This window comes from Pezoporus occidentalis, unplaced genomic scaffold, assembly GCF_034315485.1.
Source record: "Pezoporus occidentalis ecotype Australia unplaced genomic scaffold, CSIRO_AGI_Poc_V1 ctg108, whole genome shotgun sequence".
NCBI classification, from domain to species: domain Eukaryota; kingdom Metazoa; phylum Chordata; class Aves; order Psittaciformes; family Psittacidae; genus Pezoporus; species Pezoporus occidentalis.
In genome coordinates, this window is record NW_026912865.1 from 4,252,751 (window position 1) to 4,270,857 (window position 18,107).

The following is an 18,107-nucleotide window of genomic DNA, read 5'->3' on the forward strand; positions in this document are numbered from 1 at the left end:
CGGAGAAGTCCCTGGCAAAGGGCCTTTCCAGCACTGTTGCCTTTCATTAAAGCAGTCAGCACATTCTCAAAGCCTCAGTTTATCCCCTGTTGGGCTTTATTCAACTTCTTTTCTTTTCTTTGAAATCGATCCCAAGGATGTTTGTTGTGAATTTGTATTAGGAGGCTATTTTGAAGGCTGCAGTTTACCATTCATGTATTATTAAGCAATGGCTAAATTAAGGACACGTGCATAACCTGGACTTGGCTCCTTCATCCACTTTTGCTGCCAGCCAGCCTTTTATGAATACCCCAAGCTAATTCTAAGATTGTGCAAATGGGTTCCTTGCGTTTTCTTCCGCCTGTGGTCCCCCACACATCAACAGGCAGAAAATGGAAACTAACTGGAGGATTCACAAGCATTTTCAACGTAAAAACCACGTCTGAGCAACAGGGCTTGCCTGGGAACTCATTTGCCTGTTTGCCATGGTGAGGTGACCTCCTTGCCCATTTCCAAGCACGCAACACCCCGCTGGCTGATGCTTGCAGCAAATCAACCTACACGAGCCCCATCGCTGTCAAGGTGAGCAGGAAAACCACTGGTACTGCTGTCCTGAAGCAATCCCAAACTGTTCAGTGAAGAGTGTTATAACGGCACCGCCTGGTAGAATACAGCTGAACCGTCTGTCTGCCACCAGCCCCGCACGGGGTCGTGGGGGCACCTTAGGTATGCTTCCAGAGGCGGTTCCTGAGGTACCACAGCCTGTCCCTGTCCCCCCCCCACACACACACACACCCCGCCCGCGATGGTGCCGTCCCTCTGGCTCCTCTCCCCCCGTCCCGGAGAGCTTGGTCCGGCCCTGCGCACTTCCGGCTCGCGCCGGGCCTGCTTCCGGTGTCCGCCCTCCGGCCGCTCCCGCTGCCGTGATGCTGCTGCTGTGGCGGTCCCGCTGCCTCGGCCGGGTGGTGGGCCGCTCGCTGCGCGCCCTCCGGCAGGTACTGCCCGCCGCGGGGACCCGCATCGGCCGCGGGGAGGGGGGAACGAGAGAGGGCGGTGGTTGGGCGGGCGGGGACGGCGGCGCCAAGGACACCGGGACGCGTCCCCCACTCCCCCCCCCCCCCCCTCCGCCCGCGGAGCACCGCCGCGCCGGGGACACGCACATACAGAGAGGGGTGGCCTGGGCCGGGCGGCGGGGCTGACCCCCGCGAGGGGCCGGGGTGAGCAGCAGTGCCCCTCCCGCGCTCGGCGCGCCGGAGCGTGTGCCGCTACCCCTGCCGCCCCGCCCGGGCAGGGCCCCGCCGCGGAGGGCGTCGGCTCGCCTGCTTACCCGGCAGAGCTGACTGGCGACGGAGCTGCCCAGAACCGCTGCTCTCGGGCTCCGCCGTCGCCGCCTGTCGCTGCTTGCTGATTTAATTCTGTGCTCGGTTTTCGAAGCAGGCGTTGAACCGATGCAGTGGCAGTAACCTGTGCTGGTGGAAGCTTGGGCTTGCAGAGTCTAACGGCCAGAGTCTGCTACTCACATCAGCACCGGCGCTCCTACCGTTTCCTGACTGTTGGTCACATCTTCCATCTAAATACTAAACATACATAGCTCTATGTAGATACGTGTGTAAACGCATGCATATGCATACGTACATCCACCTACCTACAGGAGGAAGAATGTTACTTGTCCTCCAGCTGACCAGCTGAAGCCTTACAACATGAGATTTCATTTTGCCCATTGTGTAAATGTAGGTGAGCAAGTGTTGACAGCTAATTGTAATGTTGACCATTTAAGTATGTAATGCTATTCATAGAACTGTTCTATGTTAAATGCTTGTCTCTGGGCTCCACAGGCAGATATGTCTTTATAAATGTGTGTATATAGACACATGAAACTGCACTATAAAGCCTTTATAATTATATAGTTATATTTTGTTATATATATATAGATACAAATTGGTTATTGTGCAGTTTAAAACAAGCTTATTTGATCGGCATTTTAACAATATTTAACCTTTGTTATCGCTCAGTGGTTCTGTGTAATTAGAAAGAATGGATGGGGTCCTGAGAGCTAGCCTGAAAAAGGATGGCTTGATCAGGAGCTGCACTCAATGCTTGGAGAATCAAGTCATTCTTTTTATCTGAAGAAGAGTTCGTAAAGGAACTTTTTCCTCCCTGCTCGATCCTCTCCACATGCTGGAGGAGTTCTCAGCCTCTTGTCTTAGTAACAGTATCCTTTACCACTCAGCATTGTTATCTCCATCCCATCTTAGCATCTGCGCTGCCAGGCTATGTATAATTGCGTTAAAATCCATGGAAGATGTGCAGTTGGTTTGTGTGTGCAGCAGTGGTTTGTGCTCATCGTTGTTGCTAAAAACAGGAGCTGCTTTGCTTTGAAGAAGCTTGGGCAGAAGAACCGATTGCTCCTTTGTCTGTCAACCAGAGCTGCTCAGCACTGGGCTTCTGGTAGAAATTAACTCCTGTTCTGTTAGTGTCCTTAGCTGAAGTGGTCCCTGTTCCCACTGTTGGAGAACAAATCTGTAGGTATACAGGCTGTTGCTTTAGCTGATGCATTACATAATTCATTCCCATGTCACTTTCCGGTAGTTCACTACACGTCTCCTTGAAAGGTATGGCCTGGGGCTCTGTGTGCCTGGGTCACTTTGACATCAGTTGTAAAAACAATTCTGAGAAGTCACGTGAAACATGGGGGAAAAGTTAATCACTTGGTACATGAGTCACTAGCTAATTAGACCAGGACTTCTCCAAGTGAAGGCTGACTGTTTAAAGCGACCCAAAGTGCAAATGCTAGCTAGAAAATCTAAATGTGTCCATTTTCACTGAAGAAGTGCCAAGATCAGGCAGAGGGCACATTTAGCCAGGTGGTAATCATAAACAGGTGCAATCACAGCTATCCCTTCAGAGAAACAGGGAACAGGAAACAGTGCTGTCAGCCATCTCCCAGAGCTGCACTGTGCATCTTCAAGGTACCATAGTTAAGAGATGGACACACAGCAGTTCTGCAGAACAGAACACAGTGTTTTTTACTAGTGGCTTCCCCCACACATTAGAGCTCTTGCCCTCATTTCTTAACCTAAAAGACAGAAGCATAGAGTGATACCAATTTTTTTCCTTAGTTTTGCAGGACTTGTGGAACACAGACTTGGCATCTCTCATGGAACAGAGCTACAGATGTGTTTTCTCACAATAATTTATTTAGGGACAGGCCTTCTAAACTTTTTTAAACTTACACTGAACTGGTCCTGAGCAAATAAAATTGCCTGTTTGTGCTTCAGTCTGAGGCTGATCCTGGTTATTAGTAAGTTATTGTCTGGGATGCTAGGAATACCTTTAACCGCTTTTTTATATAACACCCAGGAAGACATCCATGGGCATACAGGAGCTCAGGTTACTTGATATTTTATCTGTGATTGACTTCATATTGTCTGGGGCACTGTGGATACTGTAAAGAATTTGATCAATACAGGTACTGACATATGTGCTGAAGATTGTGGTGCTTTAGACACTTAGCCAAGCAGAGTTAAGTTGAAGTTTGTTTTACTGATCACAGCTCAGGGATGGCTCTACACAAACCAGATCAGAGCTAGAAGGGGGCCAGTGCTTCACCAAGATTAAGTGTTCATGATGACTGTGCAGAGTCTGCGCAGTGTTCCCTGTTTTCCCTTCCCCAGCCAGACCTGGGGCAGGGGATGCAGTGGGCCCAGCCAGGTTTTCAGGACTGTGTCTCCAGGACTGTTGGTCCCTGCTGTGCTGGAGCTCCTCAGTTCTGCCAGACCAAGGCTCCTGTAGCAGCAGGTCAGCCGAGTTGCCTGCGCCCGCAGCACAGCTGATCAGAACCTTGTTGAACTGCCCATCTGTCATCGAGTTGACTGTGCGTTAAAATTCCAGAAGCCAAATCCATCAGTAAGTTTGGATAATTAAACTGTGAAGGCCAGTTCCAGGCCTGCCAGTGATTTTGATGGTATGAAGTGTTCATTAAATGTATTTTTGCATTCTACATGCACTGTCTACAGCACTTAGTCCTGTAGACAGTGTGACCAGCTGAAGTATCTCTTTGATTCTTGATCTGTGTGTTGCCTTATCACACACACCTCCACAAATTATTTTGATACTCAAAGTCAGTTATATCCCATCCTGCTTGCTCTGATTAAGCTGAAATCAGGGCTTACATGCAAACTTCCCTCCAGACACTGAAGATGTGATTTTTTTACCTCTCACCTTAACTGCTGAATAAGGGTGCTTTGACCTGTTGAGTAGCTGCTGTTCCAAGCTGTTGTTCCAAACCATCAACTGCATTTTTGTCATGGTTACTGTGATGTTTTCCTGTAGCTTTTAAAGAGTTCTTAGATTCTCCAGATCTGCTAGTTCGATGCCAGAGAAATGCATGATAACAGTAGGGAAAGTAACTGGAATATCTTGAAATGTCTTTTGAGGAATGTTATGCTGAGCTAGGAGTGCAGTCAACGATGGCATGTGTATGAAATGAAACATTGCCAGAAGGTGGAATTCCTGGCTCACTGAAAGCAGTATAAATTTTGCCTTTGATGGCAATCCTGGCCTTCTGGAGTTCAAAGGCTCCATAGCCTTAAAGCAAGCAAACAAACAAACAAAAACCAGATTCTGCATTCATGACTGCAGGAGCAAACATCATGGGATGTTTTTTCATCCTATCCAGTAGCTACCTTTGACCCTCTCATTCATAGCAAATTTTAGTGAATTGGTCTTTAGAAATCTGTTCCTTCTTTAAGAGGAAAATGTGCATGAGAAAGTCAAAACAGCTGGAGCCACAACTGAAAGCCAAGTGTATCGGGTTTAACATCACTCTGCAGGAAGGAATCCTGGAAGGGAGACAAAGCAAAGAGAAGGATGTAGATTCTCTCGCCATCTCCCATTCTTGCGCGCTATGGTGTAGAAGCATGCCTGCAGTCTGGAGTATGGGAATGATGGGACCTGTCTCTCATCTGGGTCTTGTGGGAAAGCCAAAGTTGTTCTAGGGTGGATCTGTCTTTTTACAATACTGATAGTTCCTCTTCTCTCTGACAGGGGAGCTGCACTCTGGCAAGATGCTCTCTGTCTGGTGAGTCTTAAGCTTTTATTTCATTTCAAACTGCCTAGACAAACCAGAGCTGATGATGGAAATGGGTAATAGGTTTGATTGTCAATCATGTAATGAAGAAGCAGTTGGTGAAATGAGATGTGTTTCCATGTGAGTGCCTCCCTTGCTGAATATACATGCTGCCTGATCCATTTGACTCTGGTGATGACTTCACAGCAGCAGCACAGTGTGTTTCAAGCATTGCAGTGCTTGAAACACATACTGTTGCAGAGCCTAGCTCTCAAATAAACTCCTTTGAAAATGATGGGTGAATGTGAAGTAACATGTCACATCTAGCACGCCTGTGAACTCCTCTTCAGTGCTTAAACTGGATTTTCCCAGACCTCTGCTTTTTTTTTTGACTAGCTGTACTGTGTTTATAGAACATGACATCACTCACTTCTGATTGCACTTTGAGAAACCAGTTTCATCTGCTTACCTTTTCCAGTTTCTACAGCTCCAATATCAGCTCTTTAGGAGGGGATGGTGTCAAAATTGTGTAGCTTTTTTAAGAAAATCAAGTGGGGAAATGGTTCTTCCTTCTGGCGTTGTGTGATTGGAATAACTGCGTTCCCCACTTGCTGTGCTGACTCACTTTAAGATCAGTCTGGAAAACTGCTCAGTGCCCTGAAAGAGATAAAGGACAGGAGATCAGTTTGTAATTAAAATTGCAGTGTCAGGGCATGTGAGCAGTGTGGGAAGGGGCAGTGGGGTGCGTGAAACCAAGAACCTGTGCATGCAAGTACCTGCTCTGGGTTTTGGAAAAGGAAGTTCTTGAGACAGGGGTGGGCAGAGAATAGGGATGATGGTGGTGTGCCCTAAGCCCTATATTAAGTTCTTTTTTGACTCCTTACTTCTGTCCATACAACTGTGAGGCTTCCTGGGGTGCCTCATAGGTGACGGATGCTTTGTTCCTATTAGGAGCCCCTTTGTATTAGGATAACTCGGCAGCAACTGAGGTTTTAGCAGTCCTTTGTAGCTGTTTCCTGGGTTGATTTGACTGGAGTAGCTGCTGCTTTGTTTGCCGTTTCCAAAGTTATCCTTATTAGCTTTGAGATCAAGATATAACTGTTTTTCCCATCTCTGTAAATCTAGATGAAGGCAAGACTACTGTTCCTGGCAAGCTCTGGGCAGGTTTGAAGGCACTGAGGTGGCTATATTGCCCACGTAATCACAAGCTTCTTTCAGGGTGGACAGTGATGTCCTCTGCACTCTTGTACCTGACAAGAACACTCACAAGCTGGATAACATTCCTGTGGGGTAACACCATTTTCATTCACAGGTGTGGCTGGGAGCCAGGGACTGGCTTACACGAACAGCAGGAAGCTTGTGTAAGTATCTCCAGGAAAGCTGTGATGGGGAGAGGCTGGGACTGCTCTAGCCCTGGTAAGATCAGGGGCTGGGAGGCAGAATATGGTTGGCTTTCATAAAATCCCTATGCACATTATAGGAGCTTGGAGTTATCCCTAAGAAAGTTTAGGGTTTTCAGGTCAGGATCTGTGGTATGCTTAAAGAAAATAAGCTTTGTTTGGAACCAGATACTGATGCTAGGAAGGGACAGGAATGAGGAAATTTGTAATGATAAATGGATCTTTACACTTTGATTATCTGACTAGAAGTTTTGTTCTCTATGGTAGCCTCCTGGTAGGATTTCTGTCAGGAGAAGTGGGGTGGTCCAAGGAGCTGTTGTTCATATGGCATGGTTTGCATTGCTGAGGTGGTCTTGTAAAAATGTATTTGGAGAAATAACTTTGAAGCATATCCATAAAAGCTTACAAAGCTGATCTGTTTGCACCAAGTACCCTATGTTAGAGGAAATGCTGAATCACATTTGCTTCACGTTTCTAAACAAGGTGTCAGTAGGTATTAAAAACGTCCTTTGAAACGCTTGGGATTGCCAGCTTCCTGTGAAGGGACATGATGGAAAGAAATAGCTGTCTCTGATGTGTTACCATTGGCAATGTGTGGTGCTTTCTCTTTCTTTGGAGCAATCTAGCAAGTTCTGTAGAGATGAGAGTCTTGATATGGACGCAAAAAATGGTTATTGTGCTAGTCTTGGGCATAGGGCAGGCTGGCTGGGTCAGTGTTTAAACCACAGGGGTTCTTAGGGGTTCTCTCCCCTAAATTCTAATTCCATAAATGTCAGTTCTGACAGAGTTTCAGAGAGCACTAGTTATGGTAAGCTGTAACGTTTCGTAGTGGGATTGTTGCACCTTGAACAGTAAGTAGGAGTCCTTTGGAACAAATAGATCAGAACTGCTGAGCAGCCTTTCAGATCAGTTAAGCAAATGTAAATTCTGAGCTTGGGCTTGGTGCCTGCAGCCTGCAAAGAAGCATGCTTCTGTGTTCACATCTCTCTCTTTTTCTGCAGAGTAAATAGCTCCAGTGTCTTCACTGTCCGTTACTTCAGAACCACTGCAGTACATAGTAAGTACAGAGTCAGGAGTCAGTGGCTCTTGTGCTACCTGTTGCTGTCCTGGCAACAGCTGAAGCTCTTCTGTCCTAGGCCCACTGCTCTCCCACCTTGATGGTTGGCTGAGGGTTTACGTTCCAGGGCCCTAAAGACTTTTTGTCTGGTGTTCCTGTCACAGTGTGCCTTTCAGTTAGATGGGGGTTTATTCTCTTGTGTTTAAATGTTACTCAGTATTGAAGCAAGAAGAAGATCTGTTGACCTACCCCCTCTGCTAGAGTCCTGATGACAAGAGTGAAGCAATGGCATAAGTTTTGAGCTCTGAGTGCGTTCAAGTCTGTCTCTTTCTCTCACAGGGGATGATGTGGTTACAGTGAACACACCAGCCTTTGCAGAGTCAGTCACAGAAGGAGATGTCAGGTGGGAGAAAGGTAAGCAGTTGCCTCTGAAATTCTCAGCACTGGTGCTGCTGCACTGGACAGATTGGGTTCACTGGCTGACAGCCTGCTTTTTGCCTTTCAGTCTGTGACAAAAGGGGCAGTTAATTGCAGTTCTCCTAAAGATTGAAGTTACTATCTCAGTACTTCTCTGTCATGGATGATGTTGGGTGAAGGGTGATGTCTCAACTGGAATTGGACTGACTATGCAGTATATTGATTGTTTGAGCTGGACTTTTCTTTAGAAGTCACAAAGAACTGGAGTGAGAAAAGTCTGGTTTAGTGGGGGAGCTAGCTGCGAGTTAAGAGCATGGCCAGAGCATGACTCCCTCCTCACAGTGGTCTTCATATCTGTCATTCAGCTGTTGGAGACACAGTGGCAGAAGATGAAGTGGTATGTGAAATTGAAACAGACAAGGTAAGAGTTTCCATAGAATCACAGAATGGTTTGGGTTGGAAAGACACTTAAAGATCATCTAGTTCTATCCCCCCTGCCATGGCAGGGACACCTTCCACTAGACCAGGTTGCTCAAAGCCGCAACTTTTGGACCAAACCTTTTTCTAGTTTCATAATAGGTACTCTGTATGGCTCCTCTAATGCTAAGAGCTCCTAGAGCCTGCAAGCCCTGCCTGTGTCTCCTGCTCCCTTCATAGAGAAAAGCTTTTCTCATCTAGCATGAAAGCTGACTGTGCCTTAAGTGAGAATTCTTTGTCAACTCTTCATTTCTCATATATTTGATTAAGCATCAGTGGTACTGATATTTGTTGGAGCTGCAGTTCCCCTGCTCCTTCCAATTTTGGTGCTCTAAGCTTTGAAACCTGTTTGTGTTTAAACAAAGGAGAAATCTGCAGAGCCATAGGATGTCTTCACGTGACTGTAAATTTAGCCTTTAAATTTACTCACTCCTTAAAAGAATCTTAAGCTTTGATGTTCTTGCTGAAACTGCCTGCCAAGTTCTGCTTCCATTGTTGCTGTCAAGAAGATGCTGACAGCAGGTCAATTCTTGATTGTATGCTGAAGCAGGAAGATCAGGCTGTACATTACACTGCCACCATCTCCTAAAACTTCTGTGTATTGGCACAAAATTCTGGTGGAGGGTGTGAAAACTTGTGCAAATGGTGCAAGACAGAGCTGCTGTCTGTGCCGCGTAGAATGTGTAAGTGCACATATTGTCATCTGCTGTTGGGCACTAGTTCTCCGTCCAGTGGTTGGGGAAATTTCACTGGTTTTCCTTTTTGCAGACATCAGTGCAAGTTCCAGCTCCAGCAGCTGGTGTGATTGAAGCCCTTCTGGTACCTGATGGTGGCAAAGTGGAAGGGGGGACACCTCTGTTCAAACTCAGGAAAACTGGAGGTGAGTCATGCAAGTTATTGCACAGTTCTTCCTGTTTCCACCCATCTTTTTTCTTAAGATAGAAGCAAGGCATTGAAAGGGATCCTGAGAGACAGTAAATGTTTTCTCCATCTGCCTCTGCAGTTGGAAGAAAATACTTCTGTTGTCCAAGCATAATTGTAGTCTCTCTGAGGGGGAACTTTCCTTTTGCTCCTTCTGTAGGAGACTGCAACTCTAAGCTAAAATTAGGTGAGAATTCTCCTGTGTAACTCCCTTCTCCATCCTCTTCTCTTTAGCATCCAGTCTCCTGCACAGTGAGGAGATCTAGGGTGTCGAGTAAAACACGCTCACCATGGGATGCTCTTGTGGTGACCTCTGTCAGTTCAATAGTGCTGAGAACTGTAAAGCACTCTGCCAGAGGGTTAACTTTTATCACGTTGGTTGGACTCAGGGACACCTGGCAGTGGAAGTCATCATTGCCCTTACCATGGTTCCTTCTTGTTTTTCAGCTGCTCCTGCCAAGGCCAAACCAGCAGCAGCCCCTCCTCCTCCTGCAGCCCCTGAACCTGTAGCTACAGCTGCTCCTCCTCCTGCTGCAGCACCAGTTCCCACTACAATGCCACCAGTGCCGCCTACACCAGCTCAGCCCATCGACAGCAAACCAGGTGAGGCAGCAGCTGTTTTCTCCTATTTTCAAGCCTCTCTTCCTAAAGGAGCATATGTAAGGTTAAAGACAGCAAATAGTCTGGCATTTGTGGTGAAGCCCCGCCCTGCACTATTGTCCTGCATGCTCCATTTGCAGAGCTCAGCTATGCCTGAAGCCTGCCCAGCCCAATTCAAAGATTGCTTCCACACCGTGTTGCTTGAGCTCAAACGGGCTTTTTACCTCAGGGCATTTTGTGATCAAGCCCTGACTTCCGTTTTTGACTGATGTGTTCTTTACCCTCAGTGTCTGCGGTGAAGCCGGCTGCCCCTGCGGCAGCCCCTTCTGGGGAGGCAGCGCCCAGCAAAGGTGCCAGATCAGAGCATAGGGTAAGCTGGGGGAGTAGTGGCCTGGCCAGTGTTTCTGTTGCTGGGTGGCAATCTGTTCTGGCATAAGCCTTGAGCTACCCCAGATGTGTCCATGTCTACCTGTTCACACCCAGCTCAGTGGGGCTGTGACAGATGGGGAAGTTCTCTACGTGAGGGCACCACTTAGTGGGGTGGAGGAAGTGACAGGTCCAGTCTGACGCAGTCAAAAGTCTTGTCGCGAGCTCTGCTGATCAAGCACAGAAGGCTCCGTGTGATCTGGTTGGTCTGTCCACAAGCCCTCAGCAAAGGGCTGAGGCTGCTGCACCTGCCTTGTGCATGGTTAAGAGAACATGGCTGGGCAGCCTGCTTTCTTAGCGGCCTTGCTCTTCTAATGTTAACCTCATGCTGGAAACCCATGCATGCTTGGAGGTCCTGAGGAGCATGTAGGTCAGAAGTAGTTACACTGTGATGCATTTCAGCACTGCTTTTCAGATGAACTGTAAGTTGAGCTGGGCAGCTCCATAGTGAAATCGACTCCTCAGCCTGTCATGCTCCTCATGGAGACCTGGAGTGAAAACCTTGGTCCTAGGCATCTATTACTAGTCAACAAAATGGCAAGAACAAAAGTCTTTTGAGTTTCTTGTGCATTATCCCCCTTGGATGAGCTTGAGGCAGCTTCTGCTTATATCTTTTTAATTTTCAGGTGAAAATGAACAGGATGCGCCAGCGTATCGCTCAGCGGCTGAAGGAGGCTCAGAATACTTGTGCCATGCTGACCACTTTCAATGAGATTGATATGAGGTGAGGAGCAGATCTCTTTCCCTTTATGAGTAGAAATAGATGTAGGCAGTCATCTTTACCTAGCAGTGAAGACCTTGCTGATTCTCTTTGGAAAGACTAACAACCTGTCTTTTGGGACCTCTTTCTTAGGTGTGTACCACTGTCTGCACAACTTCATCAGGGCTATGCTGGGGTTGTGGTATGAGGAATGCATAACTTCCTAATGGCCTTTCATTCCTTGGGAGTCATCCACTGACTGTGAAGGGGCAGTCTGATTCCTTATCTGCGTGCTTCTTGGTTAAGAACTGGTGAATGTGGAGCAGAACAGCAGGAGTGACTGGTATCACTTGTGTAGTGGCTGTTAGAAGGCATCAACATGTAGCAGCTGCTTTCTGCCACCCCACCAGATTACTGCTTTTGGAGGTGGGCATATTTAGGTTCCAATAAGGTGATTCCCCAGGTCTCATCAGCCTTTTGGGTGAGCATTACATAGGTCTGAGGACTTTGCTGTCAGACGGTGCAGGTTTCCAGAGGCAGGCTAGCATCCTTCCCCATCCCCTCTGGGCAGGTGGGGGGTCTCCTGACTCAAGTGCTTGCATGGACTGAATGCACTAATGGATTTGGAGGGTGGGCAGCTTATGTTACAGTGCATTAAGGGGAAATTGTGCCCAAATCAAATTGCCTTGTGAAATCCTATTCTGCTCCTTAAGACAAAACATGTAAATATTTGTGTCTCAGAACAATAAGGTTGGCAAAATAGTCTTGATTGGAGGGGAAGTGCTGCAGCTTTATCTCCTCTCAGAGGCTCATTGAGGTGTCAGTTTACGCTGGCCTGGGGCTCTCTGTTGCATCTGGTAATCTGGTTTGGATTGATTGCTGTGAGGTTGACTCGTGAGGACCTGTGCTGGGGCCTTCTGCTTCCCTTGGGGGTCAGTGTCTGAAAGAAGGAAGCCATAATGAGCCAGTTTTGTAGCAAACCTCATCCCCATTGCTGCAGCCCTTGTGTCTTGGGAGGCACTAATGTCTTTGGGTGGTAATCCTAGCCCTAAACAAGGTTAGGTGCAGGAAAACAAACACTCTAGACCATGAAGAACCCTGCCCCTAGCTGAAATTGTCTCTTCAAAGACTTGAGGTCTCTAGAGGGGGGAGGGACCATGCAGTTCCAAAGCATCTGGCACTAGCCCGGAATAGACAGAGGTTGTAGCCATAGATTGGTTGACTTTCTGTAAATGGCCTCAGTTCTCATAAATAAAACAGTGGGGAACCACAGTTAGTCTGGTTAAGGGCTGTGAGTGGGCTGGCACCCACTGCCGTAGCAGCTGGAAAGATTTCTTTCATGTTCACTCAACTCCCAAAGCCAGAGAGTTGGGTATGGAGGCATCATTGTTCTGGCTGGTGCTGGACTTGCATGATGACTGAAGTCCTTTCACTCAGTCACCATGTGTGTCTTCTCTGCTCTTGGCATTTCCTGGTTTTTCACCCTTCTGGGGCTGGCACAGCCACAGCTGCAGTTGCTGTCTGTGGTGCCACACTGCTATCAGCACTGGTGTCTCCAGAGAATCAGTGGCAATATCAGGCCTAAGCAGGAAATAGGCCATGTCCCATCTTGCTTTTGTGCTCAGGAATGTGGGCCATGCAGGCTAACCCTGTCCTGTTGAGTTTGTGGTCCAGGTCCAATTCCTGTTAGATCCTTTGGCAGGGGCTTTAGAGCCACCTTCAGCCCACTTCAGCTATGATACTTGAAGGATATTTCTGCAGACTGAGGTTTGCTGGTTGGTGGAGGTTTGCAGTCCTTGGGGATGGGCACTGAAAATCTTACTACAGAGCAAGGGAACAGTGTTTTCTTGGACTCCCTGCTATCCAGCGTTACCATGTGTTTTACAGCAACATCCGGGAGATGAGAGCTATACACAGGGATCCCTTCCTGAAAAAGCACAACCTGAAGCTAGGTTTCATGTCAGCTTTTGTGAAAGCTGCAGCTTTTGCTCTGCAGGACCAGCCCATTGTGAATGCAGGTGAGTTGCCTATCTCACCAGTGAACATGGCAGAGTGGGGGAAAGCAGGTAACCAAGTCCATGGTGATGCCAGTAGTTTGAACAAGCAAGTCAGATAGACAGGAAAAAGGAGGACAGTCTTACTTGCTGCAGCTGATGTTGCTAAAGCCATTTATGTAGGGGGAACACAGCTTGCCAAGAGGGGCTCTATTAAGATAGGGATTGCCTGGAGTCAGGCTGGGGCCGTGCATGTGCAGCCTGCAGAAGGCAGAGCCAGCAGACTCTGTTGGTTGGTGCAGAGGTACCTGCTGTAGGTGCAGTGCAGTTCCTGGGAGGTGTCGAGGGACTTCCTCAACACAGAAGAGAATAATCAAGGGGATGTCTGAGGGAGACTGAGGGTGCAGAGCACTGGAACAGACTGCCAAATAGGGTTGTGGAGTCTCCCTGCCTGGAGACATTCAAAACCCACCTGGATGCATTCCTGTGTAACCTGCTGTAGGTGACCCTGCCTTGGACAGGGGTGTTGAACAAGGTGACCTTCAAAGGTCCCTTCCAAACCTGGCAATTCTTGGATTCTGTGACTGTGTTTCCTTTCTGCCTGTCCTGATGTTTCTCCCACAGGCAGTGAGGGCTCGTGCTTCTCTGGAGATACGTTTCGCTAGAGCTAAACATAACTAGAGCTAGAGATGAGTTACGGTTTCATGGCTGCTTCTGGCCTGTTGAGCCCTTGATCTTGTGTACTGCATGTGTGACACATCTTTTTTTCTTCTTCTAGTGATTGATGACACAACCAAAGAGATTGTGTACAGGGACTATGTGGACATTAGTGTTGCTGTAGCAACTCCCCGGGTAGGTACCTTGGCTGCTTTGGCTGTGCTTCCTGCAGCCTCAGGTCTAGGTTGGTCATGTAGTTTGAGCCAATTCAGTTTGAGCTCTGCTGCAGCAGAAATTTACTGATGAGGCAGGCTGATTTTCTAAATGATGCATCTGAGACATTGTGGACTGCTGAGATGGGTTTTGGGAGAAGATGGAGGACCAAGAATACTCTTCCACTGTAGTAGGAGATATAGTAACAAAGTCAATAAAGATCTCAGTGGCTTATGAGTAGGGCCAAGTTAGGGAAACTGTTTTTTTTTTCATGGACTAATGAGGATGTGAAATAGACAGTAAAAGCTTTGCATGTCCTGTCCAAAGGCTAATGCTGCTGTGCTGTTCCACCTTTTCTGTAAATGAAGTTGCTGATTCAGAGATGTTCCTGTCCAGGTAGAGTATGGGATGGAGATGCAGGTACTGAATTAATTAGTTCTTTTGTGAGGCTTTGGCCAGGTTTGGCCCGGACTGAAACTGTCACTGCTCCTGAAGTCTAGAGAAGTACCAGCATAAAGGGATTCCACTCTTCTCACAGAGAAAGAGGTGGCAGCTGAATTCTGCCCAGAGCCTCACCTGCCTTTGTGGACATGGAGCTGGATCCAGAGAGACCTGATTGATTTTACGGGACAGGCTTACAAGGCAAAGATGAAGTCTCATTTATGGAGTCAGCCCTTGGTGTGTGTCATGCCCAGTTTCCCAGCCAGCTGCCAGGGTGCAAGGCAGCTCTGCCAGCTACCTGCTGTGTGCTGAGGAGGAGGCAGGAATGCTGCTAGGCTGAGGCCAGTTGTCTGTGTGGCACCACAGTGAATTAGCTGATTATGCACTTTGCTTCTCTGTAGGGTCTTGTGGTCCCTGTTGTTAGGAATGTAGAAAACATGAACTATGCTGACATTGAGCGTGCCATCTACGAGCTGGGGGAGAAGGTAAGGAAAGTTGGAGCTTTTTCTGAAAAGGGTGGAGAGGAGTGGGAAGAATTGAGGGTGCTGGATAGGCATGAATTGATTCGCTCCCTCTGTTGTCGTCATCTCTGACCTCTGACACACTGACTTGTGCTGTGGGGAGTGATCCAGTTACATCTGTAGCTGTGCCCGTGCCTTACAGGACAGGCCTATTTACTTGTTGCCCTTCCAGAAGACCGCAAACTATGCATTAGTGTCTTCATCTCTGTCTTTAGAGGCCGTGGCTGAGCTGCCCTGGGGTAGAAGTCTCTGTGTCTGTCTCCTGCAAAAGCAGGAGTTGGAAGGAGAGAATCTTTCCCCAAAGCCAGTAAATATTCAGACCTAACAACAGGATACATTTTCAAGTAATTGGTTCTAGTTTTCATCTGAACAGATCAATAAGTGAAGCTCTTGCCATCAGCATTTATTCCTGGAGAGAGTGAATGTCCAAACGCTCATGCTTTGCCTTCTGTGATTTGTGTGGCTTTCTAAGACCTTACTTTTTCTTCTAGGCACGGAAGAACGAACTGGCCATTGAAGACATGGATGGTGGCACTTTCACAATCAGCAACGGAGGGGTTTTTGGGTCACTCTTTGGGACACCTATCATTAACCCACCCCAGTCTGCCATATTAGGCATGCATGCCATCTTTGACAGGCCTGTGGCTGTGGGAGGCAAGGTAGGTGGAACTGCACAGGAGGCGTCAGTGAACAGAGGAGAAGGCTCAGTGGTATAAGGACTGTAGCCCGCATGCTTTTTCTAAGGGGTTGTTGTCAACTTCTGAAAGTCTGTACTGTGAACGAGGAGCAGAGACTAATGGATGTAGGGAAGCTTTCCTGGCACAAGTACTTGCCTGAGGTATGCAGGGTGTGCTTATCCTGTCTGTGATGGGGAGAACTGGATAATCTGCTTAGGTGCGAGGAGGATGCTGTAGCCTTTGTGACAGAGAACAGCTCCAGAAAGGGACCTAGTCTTGTATGCTGTGGACCCAGGCTGGGTGATGGTCAGTGCCTGGGTGAGTGGATAGGTACCAAGCAGGATACCTCCAAGAGGGTCTGAGCTCTGGATTCAGGTTAGGAAAAAGCCTGTGGAGGGCATCGTGCCTGTGGTAGGGCTGAGCTCACTGATGTCTAATTCCTCCCTTTCAGATCGAGGTGCGGCCCATGATGTACGTGGCGCTGACGTATGATCACCGGCTCATTGATGGCAGAGAGGCAGTGACTTTCCTGCGCAAGATCAAGGCAGCGGTGGAGGATCCCCGCGTGCTGCTGCTCGACCTGTAGAGCAGCCTCACCCCCACGCAACTCACCCAGGGCAGGGCCGCAGCACCAGCAGGGCCAATGCAGGGCATTCAGGAACTGGCAGGGGTCATTCCAGTCTCCCTCCCTCCGCTGTGATTGGAGCTGCCCCAGAGGGAATTGTGGGGATAGCTCCTACCTCCTTTCCTATTTTGTTTAGCAAAGGTTCATTTTCTCATGAGGGTTGCTATGCAGTGGGCCGACCGCTGTTTGGCACTGCCTTTCCAGAGCTGTCTGTGTGGCTTCCTCTCCCTCACAGCACCAAACTCTCACCTCTGGCTTGTCCTGTACCACTGGAAACTGCTTGCTGCTGCTGTGCTAGGGTACCCTTCCCTGCCACCCCAACGTGGGTTCAGCTGTATTTCCTAGCACTGAGGTTCCTGGGGGGGAGAGGAGAGGAAAGGCTGATCTTATGTCCCTGTTTTGCTTTAAAATATTTCACACTCATCTGTCTTGCAAGGGCAGTCTGGGGACCTGCAGGCTGCTGCTTGCAGCAGAGAGTTTGATCAGAGCTGGGCTTGAGGTAGGTGTCTTGCCTCTGGCAGTGCCCTCTGCAGACAGGCACGCAGTGGTGGCAGCTCCCGTTTTCCCTTGGAGATTGATTGTCTCTCTCCAGCCCAGTCACTGTGGCGTGAATGTTCATGTCCAGGTGGGCAGAGCCCATGACCTCTGTGGAGGTAGCACTGTTCCCTGCGGGGGGACAACACTTTCACCATTACATGCCTGACACGGGGGTAAGAACCAGCCCCCAGCAGCTGTCCTTGAATCACAGCTCACTGATGGTGGATTCGACTGCTGGCTTCCTGTGTGCAAGGGCTTGGCCTGCTACCAGCACAGAAAGCGCTGGGGAGGGCCCGGGCTTTAACTGTAATGTATATCCCAGCCCGAGGATGCTGGTTTGGGGGGAGGGGGGCAGTCCTTAATCTGATAGCGCACACATGTATGGGGGATTGAGGGAGTTGCTAGTGCCTGCAGAGTCTATTACCCTCTACACAAAACTTGTAACTAAAATATTTAACACAGCGGATTTTAAATGAAATAAAACTGGGCAATGACTGCGAGGTGGGGTGTGTTTGGAGGGGGGTGGTGTGAGCAGCAGCTCCTGGGTGAGGGGCACCAGCTGCATCCCTAGTGTGATGTAAGAAGCCTGTTACCTGGTGGTGTGAGAAAAGAGAAAATTGGGGCTGGGCCCATCACTAGTGGTACTAAATTGAGGCTTCTCTGGCTGTGAACTCTACTGTCCTCAAACCCTCTTTGGCACAGAATTGGCTCTTCCCAGCATAGATGATGTTTTCAGGGCTGGAAATCAACCTTTTCTTGGTCTAGCAACAGAACTGTTACAGATGGTTAGGAAATCCCAGTGTTTGCTAAATAGCATGGTGGCCAAGAGGGAGACCTGGGATAGGCTCTTTAAAGTGCAGGTATGGAGCCAGGTTTTTTCCCTGCTACAACAGGAGAGTTGTAAATCATGCAAGTGGTGAAAAAGGCTATTTGGGTTGCAGAGGGAGGAAGGAGGGAATATCTAAGAACTGTAATGCAAAAGCTGTCTTTGGTGCTGAGAGTGTTTTCCCAAGATGCTGTCCCTGTTGGAACAGTATGAAATTGTTCCTGGTTCATAGCAGGGTTTTTCCAGCTCTGACATGAACTTTGACGGGTGGCTTGCCCTTTCCAGCTACGAGTGAAGAAAGCAGCCCCTTGTAACAGAAAATGATTGCACTCACAGCTGGCAAGCTGGCCAAAGGGAGAGTAGTGCCTAGGACTGGTTCCTGCATCTTCCTGGCAGCTATGGACAAAACTGTGTGTGGAGCCAGCTTTTCTCCGATTGTCCCTGGTTGAAGTAGAAGGTTGGGAGGAGAGGAAAAACCCCTTCCCTCTTCTGAAAAGGAAGGACAAAGACTCTAGATGCTCTTGCATGAATGAATGGAGTGAAAGAGAATGTTCTGATTAAGAACGCTATT

The 18,107-nt window shown here is 48.3% G+C and overlaps 1 protein-coding gene across 2 annotated transcripts; it reads left to right on the top strand.

The window, feature by feature from the left end:
• Positions 1-842: 842 nt before the first annotated feature.
• DLST (dihydrolipoamide S-succinyltransferase) lies at positions 843-16,858 on the top strand. Of its 2 annotated transcripts, none has more exons than XM_062624178.1 (15): positions 843-974; positions 5,026-5,059; positions 6,360-6,408; positions 7,449-7,504; positions 7,844-7,918; positions 8,287-8,342; positions 9,167-9,278; positions 9,767-9,922; positions 10,207-10,289; positions 10,972-11,069; positions 12,933-13,063; positions 13,818-13,891; positions 14,752-14,835; positions 15,363-15,530; positions 16,000-16,858. In XM_062624178.1, exons 1-15 carry the CDS (start codon positions 906-908, stop codon positions 16,132-16,134), a joined length of 1,380 nt encoding a protein of 459 aa, XP_062480162.1. In that variant the 5' UTR covers positions 843-905; the 3' UTR covers positions 16,135-16,858. The 2 variants fall into 2 exon arrangements, with proteins under 2 accessions (XP_062480162.1, XP_062480170.1); XM_062624186.1 differs by lacking the exon at positions 843-974 and adding an exon at positions 1,333-1,709.
• The last annotated feature ends 1,249 nt before the right edge of the window (positions 16,859-18,107 follow it).